The sequence below is a fragment of the Aspergillus brasiliensis genome (assembly GCF_001889945.1).
Source record: "Aspergillus brasiliensis CBS 101740 unplaced genomic scaffold ASPBRscaffold_2, whole genome shotgun sequence".
Lineage (NCBI taxonomy): Eukaryota > Fungi > Ascomycota > Eurotiomycetes > Eurotiales > Aspergillaceae > Aspergillus > Aspergillus brasiliensis.
Genome location: NW_027137443.1, coordinates 3709546 through 3727867, shown reverse-complemented (window position 1 = coordinate 3727867; position 18322 = coordinate 3709546). Strand labels below are relative to the sequence as shown.

Genomic DNA, 18322 nt, shown 5'->3' with positions numbered 1-18322 from the left:
TGAAGGACGGGAATAGGATGATAGATGCTTGCTTGCAGCAAGATGTGTGGATGGATGGTTATATAACACTGACCGCGACTGACATAGTGATCTGTCTCGATCTACCAACAGAATCCAAAACAGGGGAGTGAGGAGCAGGACGAGCTTATATAGAGGGGTCATGTTGTGAAGGCTCGGGAAAGGTGAATTAACTGCCCACAATGACTGCTCTTAATGTCTGAGTTGTCACTTGTTGATGATTCACTCTAGCTAGGCATCACCGATCCTTCGCCACCTCTGCCTACGCAGTCTCTGAGTACTACTAACGACCATCACCTACCTGCCCTTTGCCTCGATATCAATTACTGTCACAAGCTACATGCTATTTCATCTGTGAATTACGTTCCCTTTCTCCGTGGCGTTGGCAGGACTGCACAGCTGGTTCCACAATAGCATCAACGGTAACAACCTTACAACACGGCTCCCTTTTGCCCATGCAGACTAGCCACAGTCCCATGAGCTTCTATGCTCTTCTGCAACGGAACGGCCTTCTCGTTCGCCCTCCGCTATGGACGTCGCGCCACCTGGATACACTGGGATGCCAATTTGACGAGATCCGCACCTTGCCCAGTTCTAGTGCTGAGGCCCACACTTCTAGCTTCTACTCCCTGGACCTGGAATCACATGATGCTTCAGATGTTCATGCCAGGGATCTGGCAACAGACGGTGCCATCCTTATGAAGCTGTTTGCTTTGGTCGACATCCTGGTCTATGCAGGTAGCCCGTTAAGAACACGGGAAACGTAAGCAACGAACTTCCCACTGAACTTTGCGCCTCCCATTTGACTTACCCATTCATTCAGCCGCGGGAAAATCAACTTCTATTTCGCCGGTCGAGTTGTCCATCGGCTCGAATGCACCACGTTCTGGCGCTGTCTACAAAATTCAGACTTGGGGCACAGTGCTGCCGATCTCTTGATTGGATATTTGTACTACGACGACCAAGAAGGATACCACCGAGAATGTGAGCAGGAACGGCGAGCTCGGCGCCTGGGTCAACCGTCAGCAGTTCAAAGGTCATCCGGCGAGAAACGGCTCCTTACGAGAGATTGGAAGCGTGATCCTTATCTGGTCTGTGTTCTGTTGTCCCTTGGTCAGCTGCAGCGGCGATTGCGCCATCCTACACATCTAGAAAGCTATGCGGTAAGTTGTAATTTGACCTATGTCTGTCTTTCTGATTGGAAAGCTAATTCCACAAGTCACGTCTTCTGGTAGTGAATCCTTCTGATAGTCAATTCATCTATCTATATGAAGCCCAGATATCTGCTGAGGTGTTGGAGTGCCTTGACAGACCCAAGGCGGCACGCTCCGTCCATTGGCCACTGATACGGCGGTATAGAATCCCCTTTAGACCCTACGACACCTTCCGGCATCGACGCGAAGAAGTATTGCTACAAGAGAGATGAATTGGGTATGCCCCTACCAGAAGTCTGCCTTTGGTCCAGCTATTCGTACAGCAATTTCATATTCACGATGCAATCCGCGACATGACGCCGACCCATCCGGATGAGATGACATGGCAAGGTTATGCGGCACGCCGAAGGCTAATGAGTTTAATGACATTTGCTATTGTGCACATCTGCTTCCCTTGCGCCGCTCCCCCCACTCACACACCTTGTTCGGTCCAGATCCCGTCGGAATACCCCAAGAATATACCGACAGGCGAAGATAGTTGCTTCCCAAGAATGCTGCTTCCAATTACCGATGGCACTAGAGTTGCCGCCGCATTTCGATCTGATTTTGGGAGGGCATATTGCTTGGTGGAAGGTGGAATTCTGTGGTTTATCTTAGCTAGGTACTCACCCCATCGATAAGAGGGTATTAAACAGGATAGCGTTGCTCCGAATAGAACTCTGCAGCTGAGGTTTTCCCGTAGCTATCCCGTTGCCTAATTACATGTAATTGTACGCGATAACTCTGGCTATCAGACTCTATTCTACAACCTTCCAAATAGTGGATCTATGTTTTTGGAGCGGGCAAATATCCACGGTTCGTTCGGCATCGATCAAGGATCGGCCCTCGGTTGAATCATTCCACGGATCTGACGCTGCTGGCGATTCACAGTATAACCATAAATACAAGGAATAATTGGATTCCAATAACAGAATTTCTACAGGCTAGTACTCCCAAACATGACTCACAGCCGATAAGCAGTCGTCAGCACACGCTGTCATGTGACTTCCGGCTGATCATTACCCCGCCACCTCCGTCCCTTTCCCCTCATTCACCATTCCTCACTCTGACTGACTGTTTTTCTTTCTGCATTCTCTTGCATACGCCGCCACATTACCATCGCCAATAAAATTGCCAATCGATCATAGCCATGCCTGTCTTCCACGTCGGTGTGTCTCAATCCCCTCATTCACCCCCTATCGTTGTCCACAGCACTAACATATCAGCTAGTCCTCTTCCGCCTGAAGCCGGGAGTCACACCCGGTGAGCTCGAGGCTTGGGCCCGCTTGGGTAAAGGGATGGTTGGCAAGATTCCGGGTCCGTTACCTCCCATTACGAGGATAAAGAATGACTAAATACTGATGTGTGCCAGGACTCCTGGAATTCCACGCCAACCCACCGTTGGCAATGACCGCGTCCCGCGCAAAGGGCTACAATATGGGTATAGTGGCTATTTTGGAGAAGCCGTCGGATTTGCAGGTTTATGCCACTCATCCGGCTCACCTTGAGTAAGTCTATCTGAGCTGGAGGAACCTCGGTCGAGAGGTTGTTGGTAGCTAATCATCTATCAGGTTGCAGGAGAAGCGTGAGCAGTTGTGTGAGGATACGTTGGCGTATGATTTGGAATACTAGGGATTACACCGGTGGAGCTGGCTAAATGAGTGAATGTGAGCTATTAGTTATGACTGTCATGGACGCCATTGCGACGACTGAGCTAGGCCGTATGATTGGCCTGATATCATGCCTGTCTAAAATTTATGTAACTAAGTACATGTCATGTATATGAGTTGAGCTTCCTGGACCATTAACGGCAAACCAACAGGTCGATAATTCTCCACTATATCAAAAGCCGGTACCTTCTCCGTTGAAATTAGACCTATAGTCAGCAATTACCCGTTGTTCGCGTCCACGGTCACCGACTCTTGACGTAACACCCTGCATGCTACTGGGAATAGGAGCATCGAACGGTGACCAAGAGCACTTCTACCCCCAGAACTGGCCAGGAAAAGAAAGAGGAGACATTGAGACGGGGAAGAGTGGGGAGGACAGAGCAGGGTAGGAAATGGACAGGACTGTCAGGCCATGGGATTTCTCGAGGACAAGAGTCAGCATAGCGGCTGGAATCGATTGCGCCGGCTATTTGCACGGTAGAACCTCGGAACGGTGGCTCGGGAGAAGTGCGAGCATTTTCAGGGGTGTCCCTGCGATGTCTTCTTAAGTGGCTTTATATAGGCCTTTCTGTCGTCAACAAGAGGGCCGACTCATAGGTTAAAAGGGATCGTCCACTGAGCCGGATAGTGGCCGCGAAATTACTGTGTCCGCTGTACAGTCAAATTTCGCTCTTCTGTCTGAATATTCCCATAAGTGCACCAACAATGATTAGGAAGGTTCATCACTATCTCTAGCACTGGGAGCGAAACCTGCTAAACCCGCTCGACGTGGGGTGAGCTACATGCATGTGCGTGGGGGCACAAGGCTGCGCTGGGATCTGGGGTTAATGCGGAGTCGGACTTGGGCCGAGTGTCGAGCTGCACTGCATCAAGTCCCATTTGGAAGGTCGGGAGGGTGCATCTCAGCTATTGGCCGTTAAGCTTTGATCGACACGGTAGGACTGGACGGGCCATCCGAAGGCTGAAGGGCCAACTGTTGCTCATGACGAAACTCTATGCGGGGAAGCATACACTGCTCCGGTAAATGACACAGTATAAATAAAGGGGCGCCGAGCACTGCATGATTGTAGAAGTGTGTGAAGACCACTGAAAATGTTGTCCCTTCGAGGAAAGCCCCTGGTCTATCTGGTCACTGTGGTCAGCTCGACTGGCTTCTGCCTGTTCGGCTACGACAATGGCTTGATGGGTCAGGTCATCTCAGAGCCCAACTTCCTAAATATGATCGGAAATCCAGACGCAGCCGTACAAGGGCTTGCAGTATCCTCCTACGACATCGGGTGCATGCTGGGAGCGTTGGCTGCCATACTTATCAGCGAGCAGATCGGCAGGAGACGGACGATCTTGCTAGCTTGCGTTGTGCACATAGTGGGAGATATTGTCAACGCCTCCTCCTTCTCCCTCGCCCAACTATTAGTGTCGCGTATCATCCTTGGTGTCGGGCTCGGACTGTTCACCAGCGCCTCGCCCGTTTGGCTGGCCGAGACGGCTACTGCACAGATGCGGGCTGTCATGGTGGCCGTGCAGCTGACCTTCCTTATTATCGGCACGAACATTGCCTACTGGGTCGACTATGGGCTTGGCTTCCTTGACAATGAAATCAGCTGGCGGGTGCCTTTTGCTCTACAAGCCGTCTATCCCATCGTCGCCTTCGGGTTTACTTTGGTGCTCCCTGAGTCACCCAGGTGGCTTGCCTCTCACGGTCATACTGAGGCTGCCGCCGCCGCTCTATCGGCTTTCCGCGATCTGCCAGTGGATGATGAGTTGCTTCAAGCTGAACTGCAGGATATTGCATCCGCAATTGCCCTAGAAGCAGATGGTGGATCATGGGGAAGCTTGTTCCGCCAAGGCCCTAGTAAAGTGCGTACGCGCGTTATTATTGCCTGCGCAGCCAACTCGATGCAATCCTACACCGGGATCAACTTTGTCGAGTACTACTTCCCTTTCATCCTGACCAACTCGGTCGGACTCGGTACCAATCTTGCGAACCTTGTATCGGGATGCTCCCAGATCTGGTTTCTGCTATCGTCTTTCGTGACATGGTACTACATCAACAAACTGGGCCGACGGAGACTCTTTTGTCTGGGTAACCTGGGAATGGGATGCTGCATGGTTGCCGTGTGTATCACTCTGTGGAAAAACAGCCAAGTGTCAGTGATTATCACCGTTGTCTTCTTCTTTCTCTATCTCTCCTTCTTCACCTGGGGATGGATGTCGAACATGTGGACATACCCCGCCGAGATCTTACCATTGCATGTCCGGAGCAAAGCGGTCGCGCTCTCCGTCTTCTTTCAATGGGCCAACCAATTCTGGACCGTGGAAATCACGCCCGTCACAATTGACAATATCGGCTGGCGGACGTATATCATTTGGGCCATTCTGAACTTTGTTTGTTGTGTGATTGTGTATTTGTTCTTCCCGGAGACATCGGCCCTCACACTGGAATCAGTCGATTTCCTATTCTCTTCGTCAAACGACATCCGCGAGGTGGTCACACGCAGTGAGAAGATCTATCTGAATCATTCCCATCTCGATGTTGGTGCTGCGGCAGCAGCGGCAGTTGGTGGAGAGGGCAAGGAAAAAGGCTTAGAAGAGGGGGTTGCCCAAGCGACGCACGTCGAGAGACAGGTGGTGGTGTAGGAGCATATACTAGTATCGTGGCGGACAGCTATGTTGAGCAGGTCTAAGCTATGAAACCAGAGAATCCATGTTAGGGGGTCTGTATTAGTCGCATTATTCATTGGTGAACGTCACGTGTTGTAGTTCTCTTTTATTTCATTGTGAAGGACTATTAACCAGCCAGGTCGCTTCTCCCGCGCGGGACAGTGAGTGCTCGAGTTATACTGCTTTGGGGTGATATACTGCCACAGCGACTAGCACCATCATGAATCACTCATCGATTGTATCCATATGAGGTTTATTTTCTAGGTGTATATTTAATGCCTAGCACATAGAACGGTTACATGTGCAAAAATGGCGAACTCTGCACACTTCCATAGGATGGTCTGGGACAAGGGGCAAATGTTTCGCCCTGACCCAAAATAATCTTACGCACAGCCCCTGTCCATCTGTTGATCGCTGCCTGGATCGATGGCGCCTTTCCTTGGTTTACCCGCGGTGCCTGTTTCGGCTCGGAGACCATTGTGCCGTCGCAAGGTCAAAGTTACTATTCATTCCCATGATCTCACCCCCTTGACAATGATATCATAATAAATCTAGATTTTTAATTGGGTCAATATTATCTTCTTCACACTTCATAATTCGGATATTCAATGCATCTGCAAACCACGGAGGTGCTGCCTGAGGTATCACGAGCATCAACGTCATCATGACTTCAAGTGCAGTGGATCCTCCCGGCTTGGCCATAAAGCTTGGCATCCATGGCCAGGAGATCCTCTAGCCTTATGATCCTACACTACAGTATTCTAGAAAGTTGGCTTTGGTTACTTGAATACTACCTTCTCGTTAGTTTCAACCATGGCTCCCGTACGGTCTGTTCCATCGTCCATTGTTTCCGCTCCTTCCGTCAACATGCCCGCTGATGCCCACCCCAGATTTCGCCATGACCCCAGCTGGTCCTACCACCAGGGCATGTCGGGTTCAATACTCAAAGCGTTCCTCCGTACCTTTACTGCCCTGCATATGAAATGGCCGCTATCACTCAAGCCACACCACGAATCGGATCGATTTGTATTGATCAATCCTGCCCCTTCGGAATGTTACACCGGAGTGATGGTAGACGAAGCCATCAAACCCGAGACCATCGGCGCCACCTGGTACCCCCAGCCCTTCACGCCGGGCACCCCCCTTCCAGACGACCAACATGTGGTGCTCCACCTCCATGGCGGCTCCTACATCCTGGGCGATGGTCGCTCCTCCTCCTGCAACTTCATGGCCAAGACCCTCCTCGACCAGACCCCCGCCAGCTACATACTCTGTCCGCAGTATCGCTTAGCCTGCAACCACAACGGCCGCTTTCCCGCTCAACTCCAAGATGCTCTCGCCGCATACATGCATCTCATCCACACCCTCCACATCCCACCCTCTCGAATCGTCCTCAGCGGCGACAGTTCCGGAGGCCACCTCGTCCTCGCCCTCCTCCGCTACATCATCGAATTCAACCGACCGGACCTACTACCAGCACCAAAATGCAGCTGGGCCTGGTCCCCCTGGTGCGACGTCCCCGCCGCAGTCGATCCTAATGCATGGACACACAGCGCCAACTACAAAACCGAATACATACCGGGCTCTTTCCCCGCCTGGGGCGCGAAGCAGTTCCTGGGTGATGTGCACATCACCCCGCAGGTAGAGCCGTACGTGGCTCCCATTTGGCATCCGTTTGTGGTTCCCTCGCCGGTGTTGGTCATTACGGGGGGGAGAGAGGTTCTTTGTCAGGATCATGAGAAGTTGGCGGAGGTGTTTCGAAAGTTTCCCGGGAATGAGACATCTATTGGGCTGGTGGTGGAGGAGAAGGTGCCGCATGATGTGTTGATGATTGGGTGGATTATGGGGTTTAAGGATGAGGCGCGTCATTGTGCTACTGAGGCTGGGAAGTTTCTTCGTCGGGTGCATTCGTCACAGAACAAGAATGTTGAGGCTGGGATGTAATTGGGCTGGTTGTCGTATTGTGTATATAGATTCTGTGTTTTGTTTGTTTGTGGACTTTGCCTGCATTGTCTTGATCATTCACTGGCGTATGTCAGGTAATTATGAATTTGAGGAATACCGATATATTTATCCCGAATATACCCCTTGTATTCTATTTTAAATTTTGGTCGATGGAGCAAACTGTACTCTACTGTGCACTGAGGGATGTTATATCAGCTTGCGACCGCATGAATTCTTTGGAGAGTGGGATTAGTGGGAGGTGTCGGAGTGGTATATATATTGCCACTTCGGGTCAGTGATCTAGCACGATTGCGGAAAATATTACCACTGCGTGACATTCAATCTAGTACTGATAATCTGTCTTCTCTGCACAGCCTGAAGAGACGCTTTATATTACCTACTTATGGTTCAGTGCAACCACAGACTGCCATCGGCCTGGAGTGGCGGGGAAAGAAAGAGGTGCTCGGATAGTGTTGGGGACCTTGGGTGACTGCAGCAGTATAAATAGTAACGTGAAAGAATCCGACCCTCATGAGTTCTCTTCTCTTGCCTACACGTCTTTCCTTCTACTCATCACCCGTAATATAAGGCGATGACTATGGAGGACTCTTGACAACAACTAGACTGTTTTATGATGTGGAAGCTGAAGCTTCAGATCTCATTGAGTATGTACATTTCATGTAGCACTGCTACTCTTTTCCTCACCACTCCCCCAAACCCTTCACTCTATGCCTCCAGGCCCGTTACTGATACCTCAGAGATTCGCAGACAACACTCCCGCCCTCTGCGCCGTGAACGTAGCAATCAAATCCATCAACGCCGGCGACAGCGCATCATACGTCTCGAGACCCAAGGAATGAAACTTAGCGCGCACATCCTCCATACCCTTCGGATGGAATCCCTGCTCGATAATGGAGGAGACAAACCCCGCGAACTGCGGCTCCTGCCAGCCCTTCTGGTCCGACAACTCAGCGTGCACAAAGTCCAGACCCTTGAAGGGGTGGTCTTTCTCGATGCGACCGAACATGTGCACCCCGCAGCCCGTGCAGGCATATCGTTGGATCGCGGCGGACGCGTCGACGATGGAGAGCTTCTCGGCGTGTGCGGTAACGGAGAGGGCGTCGCGGGGAACCACTCCGACGATGGAGAAGAGCGATCCGGCGGGTTTCCAGCACTTGGAGCAGCCGCAGGCGTGGTTGTGAGCGACGTTGCTGGCGAGCTTGACGATGACTTTGTCGGAGGAACATTTGCAGTAGAGGTTACCGCCGGGGAAGTTCGGGTCCCCTTTGGTGAGACCGTTGTCGAGGAGAGGGTGCAGGGAGGGAGACATGGTGTTGTGGAGGATATGCGACCGTGGGAAAGATGAGATTGAACTGATCAATGATTGCGCTGCTGATGACTGCCTTCTCTGCCATTGCTACACTGCTATATAGGCAAGGCATACAGGGATGGTATGGAGGGGATAAAGCCATTCCCCTCATTGTGTCGCAATTACTTTCCCTGCATCCCCTCATGCGGGGAGACGGTCTGGCCGTATTGGCATCCCTTGTTTCCCACCGGAAAACATTACTCGACTGGGAGATCGGACACGAGCCACTCCTATGGGTGGAGATTTATTGACTCGATCGGAATTGCGACCGAGCTCGTTGTCGCTGATTTAGGACGGAATGAGGCCATTTGGCATGAAAAGAAAGACGGCAGGGAGAACCGGGCGATGCAGCGAGTTCGGCTCACACGGTTCGCCTTTCCGAGACACCAAAGCCTTCGGAAAAGCCGCCCGTTGCCCCCGTACCCAGAGATATCTATGCTATCAGCGGATTGCCATGTCGTTCACAGCAGAATTTGGATGTGTCTTCCTTCGGACTCAGTGATTAGGTAGAAGATATCTGATTGATTACAACTGACAGAATACAACTCCTTGCCCTGCTCCGAAAAGCCACCGTACGCGCATGCAACAGAGGCTACTTTTCTTCATCTGCGAGTCTGTTTTCAGTCTACATATGGCCATAACCACCAGGAGATAAACATAGGACACATACGCATGGAACAGAGATGCTGTCTAGTACTGTCATTATCTCGATGACGCGCTCGCGACCGCAATTTGTTACCCGAACGTGATGCCGATTATTGAAGGCTTTCGCAGTCGTGCTTTGCAGATTTGCAGTATTCAGGTGAGTCGGAGGCCTTTGAATTAAAGGTAGATGATGAGCATCACCAACGACTAATCCCAGACAGACCCGTTAGTTCCGAACAGCATTTCTTTTACTGCTCTGCAGCAATGCGACTCCCAGGCAAACATCGTCACTGCGCCTGGCGCGACCGGACGCAAGAAGGACTGTATACTTTACGCCAGGATGGATGACTCGCGGTCGCATCGCAGCTCTGCTATTTGACATGACAAACAAGACAGGTAGGCAGAGGTGCTTTTGATGTCGTCACATGGTGCTGGTAGATGGAAATAAGAGCGCCCATCGGATCTGGAGACTGACAATAGGCTACGACGGCTACAATATTCCATTCTCCTCGGAGAACTACGAGCATACAAGGTCTATGACTGGCAGTGGGAAAAGATCCTTCCGCCAAATATGTGCTCAAAGGGTGGAGAGTAGATCACAGGAGGTACAAGGGAGGAATGGGTGTGAGGTGGATTCGTCGCACATATACAAGGCCTGCGTTGCGAGGTCTGACTTGTGAGACGTGGATGATGACCGTGAGTGTGCGAACAAATGCAGTTGACTTGACTGGATGGCTTTTGCTACGCCGATTGGGTTCAGCTCCATCTCCACCATCCCGATGATCAGAGGAATCGGAGGGGAAACTCACTTGGAACAGCCTAGAAGCGTGGCACAAGCCCGCCATTGCAGCCGGAGTCGAATTGTTTGGCCTATGGAAGTCCCACCTGTCCAGTAATTGAGCCTTATCCGCTGGCCCCTCTGGCGGCGCGGGAGACGGGCCGGGATTGCGCTCTTCCCGTGTGCGCAACAGACGAGGGGATCATCACGATCTCCTCACGCTGACACTGCGCGTAGTGGGGACCGGGCGGAGGCTGTTATCAGACAAACTGTGTGAAACGCTTGGAGCAGGCTGGACCCCACGAGGCTAAAGTAGATCGGCCGCGACGGCGCGGCCAGCGTCGTGCCAACCACTATGCCCCATCCGAGGCCGTGTGGATACTTCCCCTCCTTGCAATCGAACGAATGGGTTTGTTGCCGAATGAATGACGAGGCAGCTGGAAAAATTCTTCGATATATGTTGTCTGAAATTTTGTACTGTGACTGTAGAAAACCTTGTTTTGCATGCAAAGCCAATGCACAACTGCAGAATGTCATCGCGCAGACCTCCGGCAGCAGCTGCTGCACAAGCCCCGCAGATACCCCTCTCGACCAGGGTACAGGTTTGGTCAGCAGGCTAGGTCAGTCTTAAACAGTCTCTCGGTTGAAAGAAATCTGTCCTCAGTCATGTAACACATCTTGTACACTCGCTGGAGGCCATGGGTTCATTCTCACAGTCGAACCAGGCCGTCTACCGGCCCACTCCTGCCGATATTACCATCAGCAACCACCAGCCAGGCGACCCCGAACGAATCCTCTTCAAGAATGTTCGTATCCTAGACTCGACCGGCAGCCTACCCTATCCTGGAGACGTCCTCATCCAAGGCGAACGTATCGTGGCTGTGGGACAGGTTGACGAGACAGCCGCCACAGGGGCCTTCGTCATCGACGGAGGGGGCAACAAGACGCTGATGTCAGGCCTGGTCGACGCTCATACTCATCTCAGCTTCAACAATGCAAAAACACTGGACGGACTGGCCACCATGCCTCTGGAAGAACATGTCCTCGCTACCGCTCACTCGGCCAAGACCTACCTTGACTGCGGCTACACCATGTGCTTCGGCGCAGCCTCTGCCCGTCCCCGACTGGACATCGCCATCAAGGCCTCCATCAAGTCCGGCCTCATCCCAGGACCGCGAACCCTGGCCAACACACCAGAGATCACCACTACCGGGGGCGCCATCATTCCTGAGATATCCAAGTACGCGGATGGCCCGCACGAGATGCGGAAGACGGTGCGGTCATTCATCGAGCTGGGAGCGGATAACATCAAGCTCAGCATCACCGGCGATAACATCACGGAGAGCATGCCCAGCGACGAGACCTATTTCACCCTCGAGGAGACCGTTGCCGCCGTGGAGGAGGCCCACAACCGGGGGAAGCGCGTGTGCGCCCATGCGCGTAGCAAGGAATCTGTCAAGCTATGTCTGCAAGCAGGTGTTGACGTGATCTACCATGCTAGCTTCAACGACGAGGAGACCCTGAACATGCTAGAGCAGCGGAAAGACTCGGTGTTTGTGGCGCCGGCCATCAATCTGCCTCTGGCTACCTGTGCGGGTGACGCCATTCCCTTCGGCTTCACGGTCGAGATGGCCGAGAAGAAGGGGGTCAAGGCGGAGGTGGAGGCAGCGTGCAAGTCCATGCGGGAGATGCACAGACGAGGCATCCGGGTGCTACCCGGCGGGGATTATGGCTTCGCTTGGGCACCGCATGGCACGTATGCCCGGGACTTGCACCATTTCGTTGAACATTTTGGCTACACGCCGATGGAGAGTATTCTGGCGGCTACCGCCCTGGGAGGGGAGATTATGGGATATCCGCAGGAGTTGGGTAAAGTGCAGCCGGGCTATTATGCGGATGTGATATTGGTGGATGGCGATCCGTTAGCAGATATTACTGTTCTGCAGGATAGGTCGCGACTCCATGCCATCGTCATCAACGGGCATATTCACAAGAATGCCTAGCGCTGCTTATTGATCAGACCAGACTGGAGGTTGGAGATTATGTGTATATCTGTTTAGCGTCTCTATTGTCTCTCTTTGTTGAATTCAGCCATTTCTCTGGTTCCTTCCAGTCTGTCCCTCACATTTCGCTCATCTCTCGAAGATCATAGTAATCTTGATAGAGCTATGCGATCATCGCTGTCCGGTCGGGGCCACCAGAACTTGACCGAGGTTCTTGCACGGATTCCCTCCTATCCACCACCTCGACCCTGACTTCTTGTAGGATAAAACTGCTCCAGCTCTAGCAGAGAACCTTCCAATTCGAGATGAGGTCCGGAAATAGCTGAGACAAGGACTCCACTCGCAGGTGAGCCTTATGCTAGCAGCTCGCCAAGCCATATGGTGTCCCCAGAATTTTGACTTGCTGGAAGGCTTCTCTCACGTTTTCAACGCCACCAAACACACTAACCGAACGGAGTCGTTGGGTTGAGGGGGTCAACGGAGATCAGGTAGCCTCGCCTCGACAGCACTGTCGTGATAGTGGTGAGGCTAATTGTGGACGGAGGGGCAGATGTAAGCACTAGGAAGGATTCGGGAAGGATTCAGTGCGGTATTTTGATACGGCCAATGTAACAATATTACATGGAGTTGCGTAGCTAGTTCGTCCACCCGAGATCCTAGTAGCAATGTACAGTGGAGTTTACCACTGTTGGATAAGCCTTTCCAGCTCTTGTTTGCAACAGATCAACGAATTCATCCTTGGTGTGTAGCTGGCTGGAGGCCATGCAGATGGAAGGCCGTCTTGAATTGAAATTGAATCGGTGTGATAAGGCGGGAACTCCTTTGGAGCATAAGCACCGTGGCGAAAGCTTGTATTCTGGCCTCCACCAAGTCAGTTAAGGTACAACTGTAACAGGATCGATTGACAACCTGAGCGCTTAATACAGGGATCGATAAATGAAATGGGCCTGGATCACCGCTGTACAGACTTAGTGCAATTCAAGTTGCCTTCTGACTGGTTAGTTCGCTCACCTGTCAGGCTACTGACTCAAGCGATCCCCACAGCTGGGCACAGCCTCTATCCCCTCGCCAGGCAGTCTTCCTGACTCTAGCCGAGTATATGATCTCTTTGTTCGTCTCCCGGCTGCTATAGCACCTCTTAATCTCTACTGAATCTCACCTAGCGGCCACACTCACGTTCTAGCACTCCACCGTACTGATAATTGCACTCTACACCCTACTCATATAACCACCATCATCTTACTCAACTTGAATATGCCCTCCTACGAATTCCTCTCACTGGCCACCAAGCCATCCGCTCAGCTCTGCTACAGCTTCCACCCCGCCGTAGGCACCGATAAGCCAGCTCTCGTCGTGTTCGTCAATGGTCTGGGACTGCCACAAACCTCCTGGGAAGGGGTAATCGCACGCCTGCAAGCCCAGCCTCCTGCTGGCGGTCTGCCCGCCATGTTGACCTATGATCGGTATGGTCAGGGGCAAACCACAGACCGCGATCCTGATGACGTGAACGCGGAAGATCCCATGCACGGCCATGATACGTTGACCGTTGTCCGGGACTTGCACCAACTGATTACACAAATCTCAGCGGAGAAGTTGGGGGTTTCCGATCTCAGCCGTCTTCCCCTCGTGCTAGTCTCGAACTCGATCGGTGGTGCGCTGGTCCGACTCTACGCGCAAGAATATCCCGGAACAGTAGCAGGCCTTCTCTTCCTGGACAGTGTACTCGCCAACTCCGACTTCGTCTCCATCTATCCCGACCCTGACGCGCCTGGCTTCGACGCGACCAGCCTGCCAGACGGTGTCTCGGTCGATGCCATCCGTAATGCTCGGGCATACATGCAACGCGTCTTCCATCCCAGCAACGGCAGTGGAGAGGGCCTCAGCAGAAAGAACCTAGCGGAGCTCCTACCACACAGCGACGGACCTAAGCTGCAGGGCCCAGACGGCCCTGGTCCCTGGGTAACAGTTATCGGTCATGAGTTCGAGGCGTTCAAGGTTGAGTTTGAGAAAATGGGCGGTGCGCCTCCGCGGCTCACAGAGGTCTATATGAATCCCTATTGGCATCGGTTCAACGAAGGATTGGCCAAGCTCACCGACTCGGAGCGCAGTAAAGGCCCGTTCCAGGCTCCAGGGGCTGGCCACTTTGTGCAGCGGGATAACCCGGAGTTGGTGGCGAATGAGCTTCGCGAGATGCTTGAGAAGGCGCTTTGATTAGTACCTTGGGGTGTGCGCTGGGGTGATGTACACGGACGAGTCTTTGTACTGAGTGCAGATGCCCTGGATTCTGAGCCGATAGCGGATTTAATGTACTGTGCGGATTGAACGAGGCCATACGGTGGGATCCTCAAACTATTAGATCTAGCAGAAGACTACTTTGATTATGTACTCCCGGAATGTCGCGTGCCTAGTCGACCTACCGACGATGATAAACTAGATTAAGCATCACAATTCAAGACCGAGACGCCGACTATGTGCTTGACCCGCCCATCGCAAGCAGAAATCAACCCCTTTCATCAACACCAGCATCATCATACCCAAGTCGTCCACATCCGACGGTCTCACATCTTTGAAATCCGCATCCCAGCTCTGGAACCGAACAGGAAATGAGGGGCAGCTTTGCAGGGCCGTCTGCCATTGGTAATCCGAAGAGGCATCCCACAGAGCCTTTTGAGTGTAAAAAGAGAGGTAATTGAACTCGATGTGGGAGTTATCCCATCCATCTCTGAGGAAGCAGTACATTCCTTGCAGTGTATAACACATAATGACCGTGCGGCGCACGCTTTCATCCAGTAGCCAGCTCTGCCAACAGCCGTTGCTTTTCTCCACAGCTGGACAATCTTCTACTCGCAGATCACTATCAGCAGGATTCATAAATAGCTGAAGCTGCTTAGTCCAGCTGATCATAGTCTGGTCTGTTCTTTCAGCTTCTGCCCTCTGGCGAATATCCCCATCAAACAGTCTGATAATCTGATACAAGATCAACGCTTGTGTGGCGGCCAGCTGCTCCAGTACTGGCAGTTGACTTAGCGCTGATCTGTCCAGAAGACTTGCCGTCTTTGCATTGATGATGCGGAAGACCCACGCCTCGTTGGCCTCGTTCTTTTCCTTGTAAAGCGCGCACACCATCAGAGCGTCCTGAATTGGCTCGGGAAGATGGTCTTGGTATAGACCCGGATGGATAAATGGTGTCTTGCCTTCCCGTACGAACAGATCAGGATACGATTTTAATCTCTTGACTGCATTCACGACACGTTCTTGGAAGATGTCGCCTGCCAAAACGGCATTGGTCGGGGAAGTCCCTTGACCGATCCGATCGGGAACGCGGAAGACATCAATATCTTTCATGATATCCGTCCAGTCAAGGTTATAATCGGGGAATGGAGGGAGGCAGGATGCCTCCTCTATCAGCAGATTATTTACACTGGTGTCGATATACTCTTCCGACGTCTGATCGGGTCGTCCAAAGTCATGTCCTGAGCCCAGTTCCGTAGGGGTAGTATTGGCGGCACCTCCTAGTGTTGCCTCTTGCGCGGCAACGGATGGCGACGGAGCGCCAGCGGAGTGCACCTGGTGGTATTGACATGCCAAGGATCGGACCCGGCAGCGGTAACACTTGGGCAAAGACAGATCGCATCTTCGTTTTGACTTTGCACAGTTGGTGCAGGCTTTGCGATAGGGAGCGGGCATTCTGCGGTAGTACCATATAGCATGCGCGGACTTCCGGCGTGTTGGGCAAGCAGGAACACAGGTTGAGTAACTAGCATAATGGAAGATGGAACTTCCGCTGGGTTGTTAGTAATACAACATAACGAACCATCGGAACTTTGATTAGTCAAGGTCCATCTTCCGCTCAAAGCTTTGGGTCGTGCCACGTTAAGTTCCGCCAGTAGTTCCGCAGCAGGAGACTAGGAGCCAATAGGTGTGGATTGTGTTGAGACACATCATAGCCACGACTCCAAAGTCAGGACTATCTCTAATGTTGGGCAAGGTTTCTCTGCGGAAGTTCCGCATGCATTATATGTGAGGAGCTCGTGACGCTATGAGCCGGCGTTTGGCAGTCACATAAGTCAGGGAGAGCAGTATACTGGTGTATAAAAGCGTACAGCCGACCCAATCATCCTCTACAAGCAGCAATCATTGTGTTGTCCATTGTATCTTATCCCAAAAATTCATCCCTGACGAGTCTGGTCTCCAGTTCACTTTGTACCCCCATCTTGAAGATGTCTTCCACCGATGACTCCAACAATCAAGAGACAATGCTGGCCGTCCGTGCTACAGCAACCAATGCTGATAACCCACTCTCCGGGCTAAAGGTTGACCGCGTCCCCCTTCCGAAAGTCCCTGAAGGTTGGGTTCGAGTAAAGATCTCCGCCGCCGCCATCAACTATCATGATATTTTTACACTTCAAGGAATTGCCGTTCATCCCCTCAAACTGCCCCGTATCCTCGGATGTGAAGGTTGCGGATCCCTTGACGATGGCACACCGGTTATCTTATATCCCGTCATGAACGATCCGGACTACCTGGGCGACGAAACGTTGGATCCCCACCGACACGTCTTTCATGAGATCACCGAGGGTACGCTCGCCGAATATGTCATTGCACCTTCACGAAACGTCCTCCCGCGGCCACCGGACCTCAATGCCACAGACGGTGCGGTGCTCGGTATTTCGTGGCTCACCGCGTATCGGATGCTCTTCACAAAGTCTGGTCTCCGACCGGGTCAGACCATGCTCGTTCAGGGCTCATCTGGCGGGGTTTCCACCGCCCTGATCCAACTCGGTGCCGCCGCTGGAATGCGCGTCTGGTGCACTGGTCGATCGGCGGGAAAAAGAGATCTTGCGGTGAAGCTTGGCGCAGAGAGAACATTCTCCCCGGGTGAACCTCTGCCCACTCAAGTCGATGCAGTGTTCGATACATCCGGTGCTGCTACGTGGGAACACTCATTGGCATCAGTGAAGCCAGGGGGCTCGATTGTCACTTGCGGTGCCCATGCGGGTTTCAAGATTTCGATGGATCTCCTCCGCATTTTCAATGATCAAATCAGCATCCACGGAGTATATGCAGGGACAATGAAGGAGTTCAAGGACCTTATTCAATTTGTTGTGAGCAAGAAGATCTCTCCCATGATCGGCGCGGTTGTCCCTCTATCGGACGCTCACAGCGCAATGAAGAATCTTCTTGAGGGTCAGATATCGGGCAAGATTGTGCTGACCGCTTAGGCATGTTGCTACTTTGCATGTTAAGGGAATGGATATGGCGCTTCGTTTTATTCCTGTGTTTAGTACTGAATTTGAACAAGTTCCCATCCTCGTCATGGCTTGTTTATAATAATCTAGACTGTTCATTAGGTATCGTGCAATCAACTGTTAATGTCATTACACTGAGACTTTCATCTATTAGATCTATCAGCACCATTGCCTTTCTTTTATGCCCAGGTTGATAACAGTCGCTACATCGCGGGGGTAGGCGTCTCGTTGAACGGCAATATAATGCAAATCCGCCAGCATCGCATGTAACCACTCCCAGGATATTGAGAAGACCCAATCTGTTCCAATAACAAATCTCCGTTTATCATTAAACAATACCTGGCAGTACCCCCACAATGAGGATGTCTTGACATTCCTGAAAATTCACAGCTTGGTCAAATTTATGTGCCTGTGCAACCAAGTAGCTCCTTCAATTGATCTCTTCTTAACTACCCCGCTCTGGTAGACCATACATGAGCTTCTTTGTACAATCTTTGGAGGTTGGCATGCCAGTCGAGGATGCGGCTGCCTACTTATGAAAGAAGGAAAGCTCAAGATAGGTCGAGGCATGAAGTATGGCAGGCAAACAGACCATCAACAGCAAAGCTGCCAGCAACTAGCATACCTCGGCGTAGAGTGCGAATATCGAAGATATGAAAAGAAAAAAAAAAGAAAAATAAATTAATAAAGATTGTCTCAGCGATTTCAATTAGTCACTAAATAGTAGAAATGAGTGGTGTGGATTGGGTGTTGATTGAACTAGTCTACAAATTCAATCAGAATATGAAGGTT

The 18322-nt window shown here is 51.8% G+C and overlaps 9 protein-coding genes across 9 annotated transcripts; 7 read left to right on the top strand and 2 right to left on the bottom strand.

Moving 5' to 3' along the window:
* Nucleotides 1-494: 494 nt before the first annotated feature.
* Nucleotides 495-1444, top strand: ASPBRDRAFT_192819 (uncharacterized protein; the record flags this gene model as incomplete). The annotated part of the gene is made up of 3 exons (XM_067620533.1): nt 495-781; nt 842-1181; nt 1238-1444. 3 exons carry the CDS (start codon nt 495-497, stop codon nt 1442-1444), a joined length of 834 nt encoding a protein of 277 aa, XP_067483952.1.
* A 917-nt stretch (nt 1445-2361) lies between these two features.
* ASPBRDRAFT_192818 (uncharacterized protein) lies at nt 2362-2843 on the top strand (the record flags this gene model as incomplete). Its single annotated transcript, XM_067620532.1, has 4 exons — nt 2362-2380; nt 2442-2528; nt 2584-2719; nt 2783-2843. The coding sequence occupies 4 exons, from the start codon at nt 2362-2364 to the stop codon at nt 2841-2843; spliced, it is 303 nt and encodes a 100-aa protein (XP_067483951.1).
* Nucleotides 2844-3973: 1130 nt separating this feature from the next.
* Nucleotides 3974-5518, top strand: ASPBRDRAFT_116909 (uncharacterized protein; the record flags this gene model as incomplete). Its single annotated transcript, XM_067617027.1, has 1 exon — nt 3974-5518. The coding sequence occupies one exon, from the start codon at nt 3974-3976 to the stop codon at nt 5516-5518; it is 1545 nt and encodes a 514-aa protein (XP_067483950.1).
* Nucleotides 5519-6299: 781 nt separating this feature from the next.
* Nucleotides 6300-7622, top strand: ASPBRDRAFT_39179 (uncharacterized protein). Its single transcript, XM_067624093.1, has one exon. The coding sequence runs from the start codon at nt 6356-6358 to the stop codon at nt 7484-7486; it is 1131 nt and encodes a 376-aa protein (XP_067483949.1). The 5' UTR covers nt 6300-6355; the 3' UTR covers nt 7487-7622.
* Nucleotides 7623-8240: 618 nt separating this feature from the next.
* On the bottom strand, nt 8241-8816 carry ASPBRDRAFT_192815 (S-(hydroxymethyl)glutathione synthase; the record flags this gene model as incomplete). The annotated part of the gene is made up of 1 exon (XM_067620531.1): nt 8241-8816. The coding sequence occupies one exon, from the start codon at nt 8814-8816 to the stop codon at nt 8241-8243; it is 576 nt and encodes a 191-aa protein (XP_067483948.1).
* A 2160-nt stretch (nt 8817-10976) lies between these two features.
* On the top strand, nt 10977-12281 carry ASPBRDRAFT_52258 (uncharacterized protein; the record flags this gene model as incomplete). Its single annotated transcript, XM_067626871.1, has 1 exon — nt 10977-12281. The coding sequence occupies one exon, from the start codon at nt 10977-10979 to the stop codon at nt 12279-12281; it is 1305 nt and encodes a 434-aa protein (XP_067483947.1).
* A 1131-nt stretch (nt 12282-13412) lies between these two features.
* Nucleotides 13413-14702, top strand: ASPBRDRAFT_39177 (alpha/beta hydrolase). The gene has a single exon (XM_067624092.1). It carries the CDS (start codon nt 13536-13538, stop codon nt 14490-14492), a length of 957 nt encoding a protein of 318 aa, XP_067483946.1. The 5' UTR covers nt 13413-13535; the 3' UTR covers nt 14493-14702.
* Nucleotides 14703-14723: 21 nt separating this feature from the next.
* On the bottom strand, nt 14724-15968 carry ASPBRDRAFT_192812 (Zn(II)2Cys6 transcription factor domain-containing protein; the record flags this gene model as incomplete). Its single annotated transcript, XM_067620530.1, has 1 exon — nt 14724-15968. One exon carries the CDS (start codon nt 15966-15968, stop codon nt 14724-14726), a length of 1245 nt encoding a protein of 414 aa, XP_067483945.1.
* Nucleotides 15969-16023: 55 nt separating this feature from the next.
* On the top strand, nt 16024-17641 carry ASPBRDRAFT_416708 (uncharacterized protein). Its single transcript, XM_067624624.1, has one exon. It carries the CDS (start codon nt 16502-16504, stop codon nt 17501-17503), a length of 1002 nt encoding a protein of 333 aa, XP_067483944.1. The 5' UTR covers nt 16024-16501; the 3' UTR covers nt 17504-17641.
* The last annotated feature ends 681 nt before the right edge of the window (nt 17642-18322 follow it).

Coding starts and splice junctions, on each gene's coding strand:
- ASPBRDRAFT_39179 (XM_067624093.1), top strand. CDS start 6,356: ATGGCTCCCGTACGGTCTGTTCCATCGTCCATTGTTTCCGCTCCTTCC.
- ASPBRDRAFT_39177 (XM_067624092.1), top strand. CDS start 13,536: ATGCCCTCCTACGAATTCCTCTCACTGGCCACCAAGCCATCCGCTCAG.
- ASPBRDRAFT_416708 (XM_067624624.1), top strand. CDS start 16,502: ATGTCTTCCACCGATGACTCCAACAATCAAGAGACAATGCTGGCCGTC.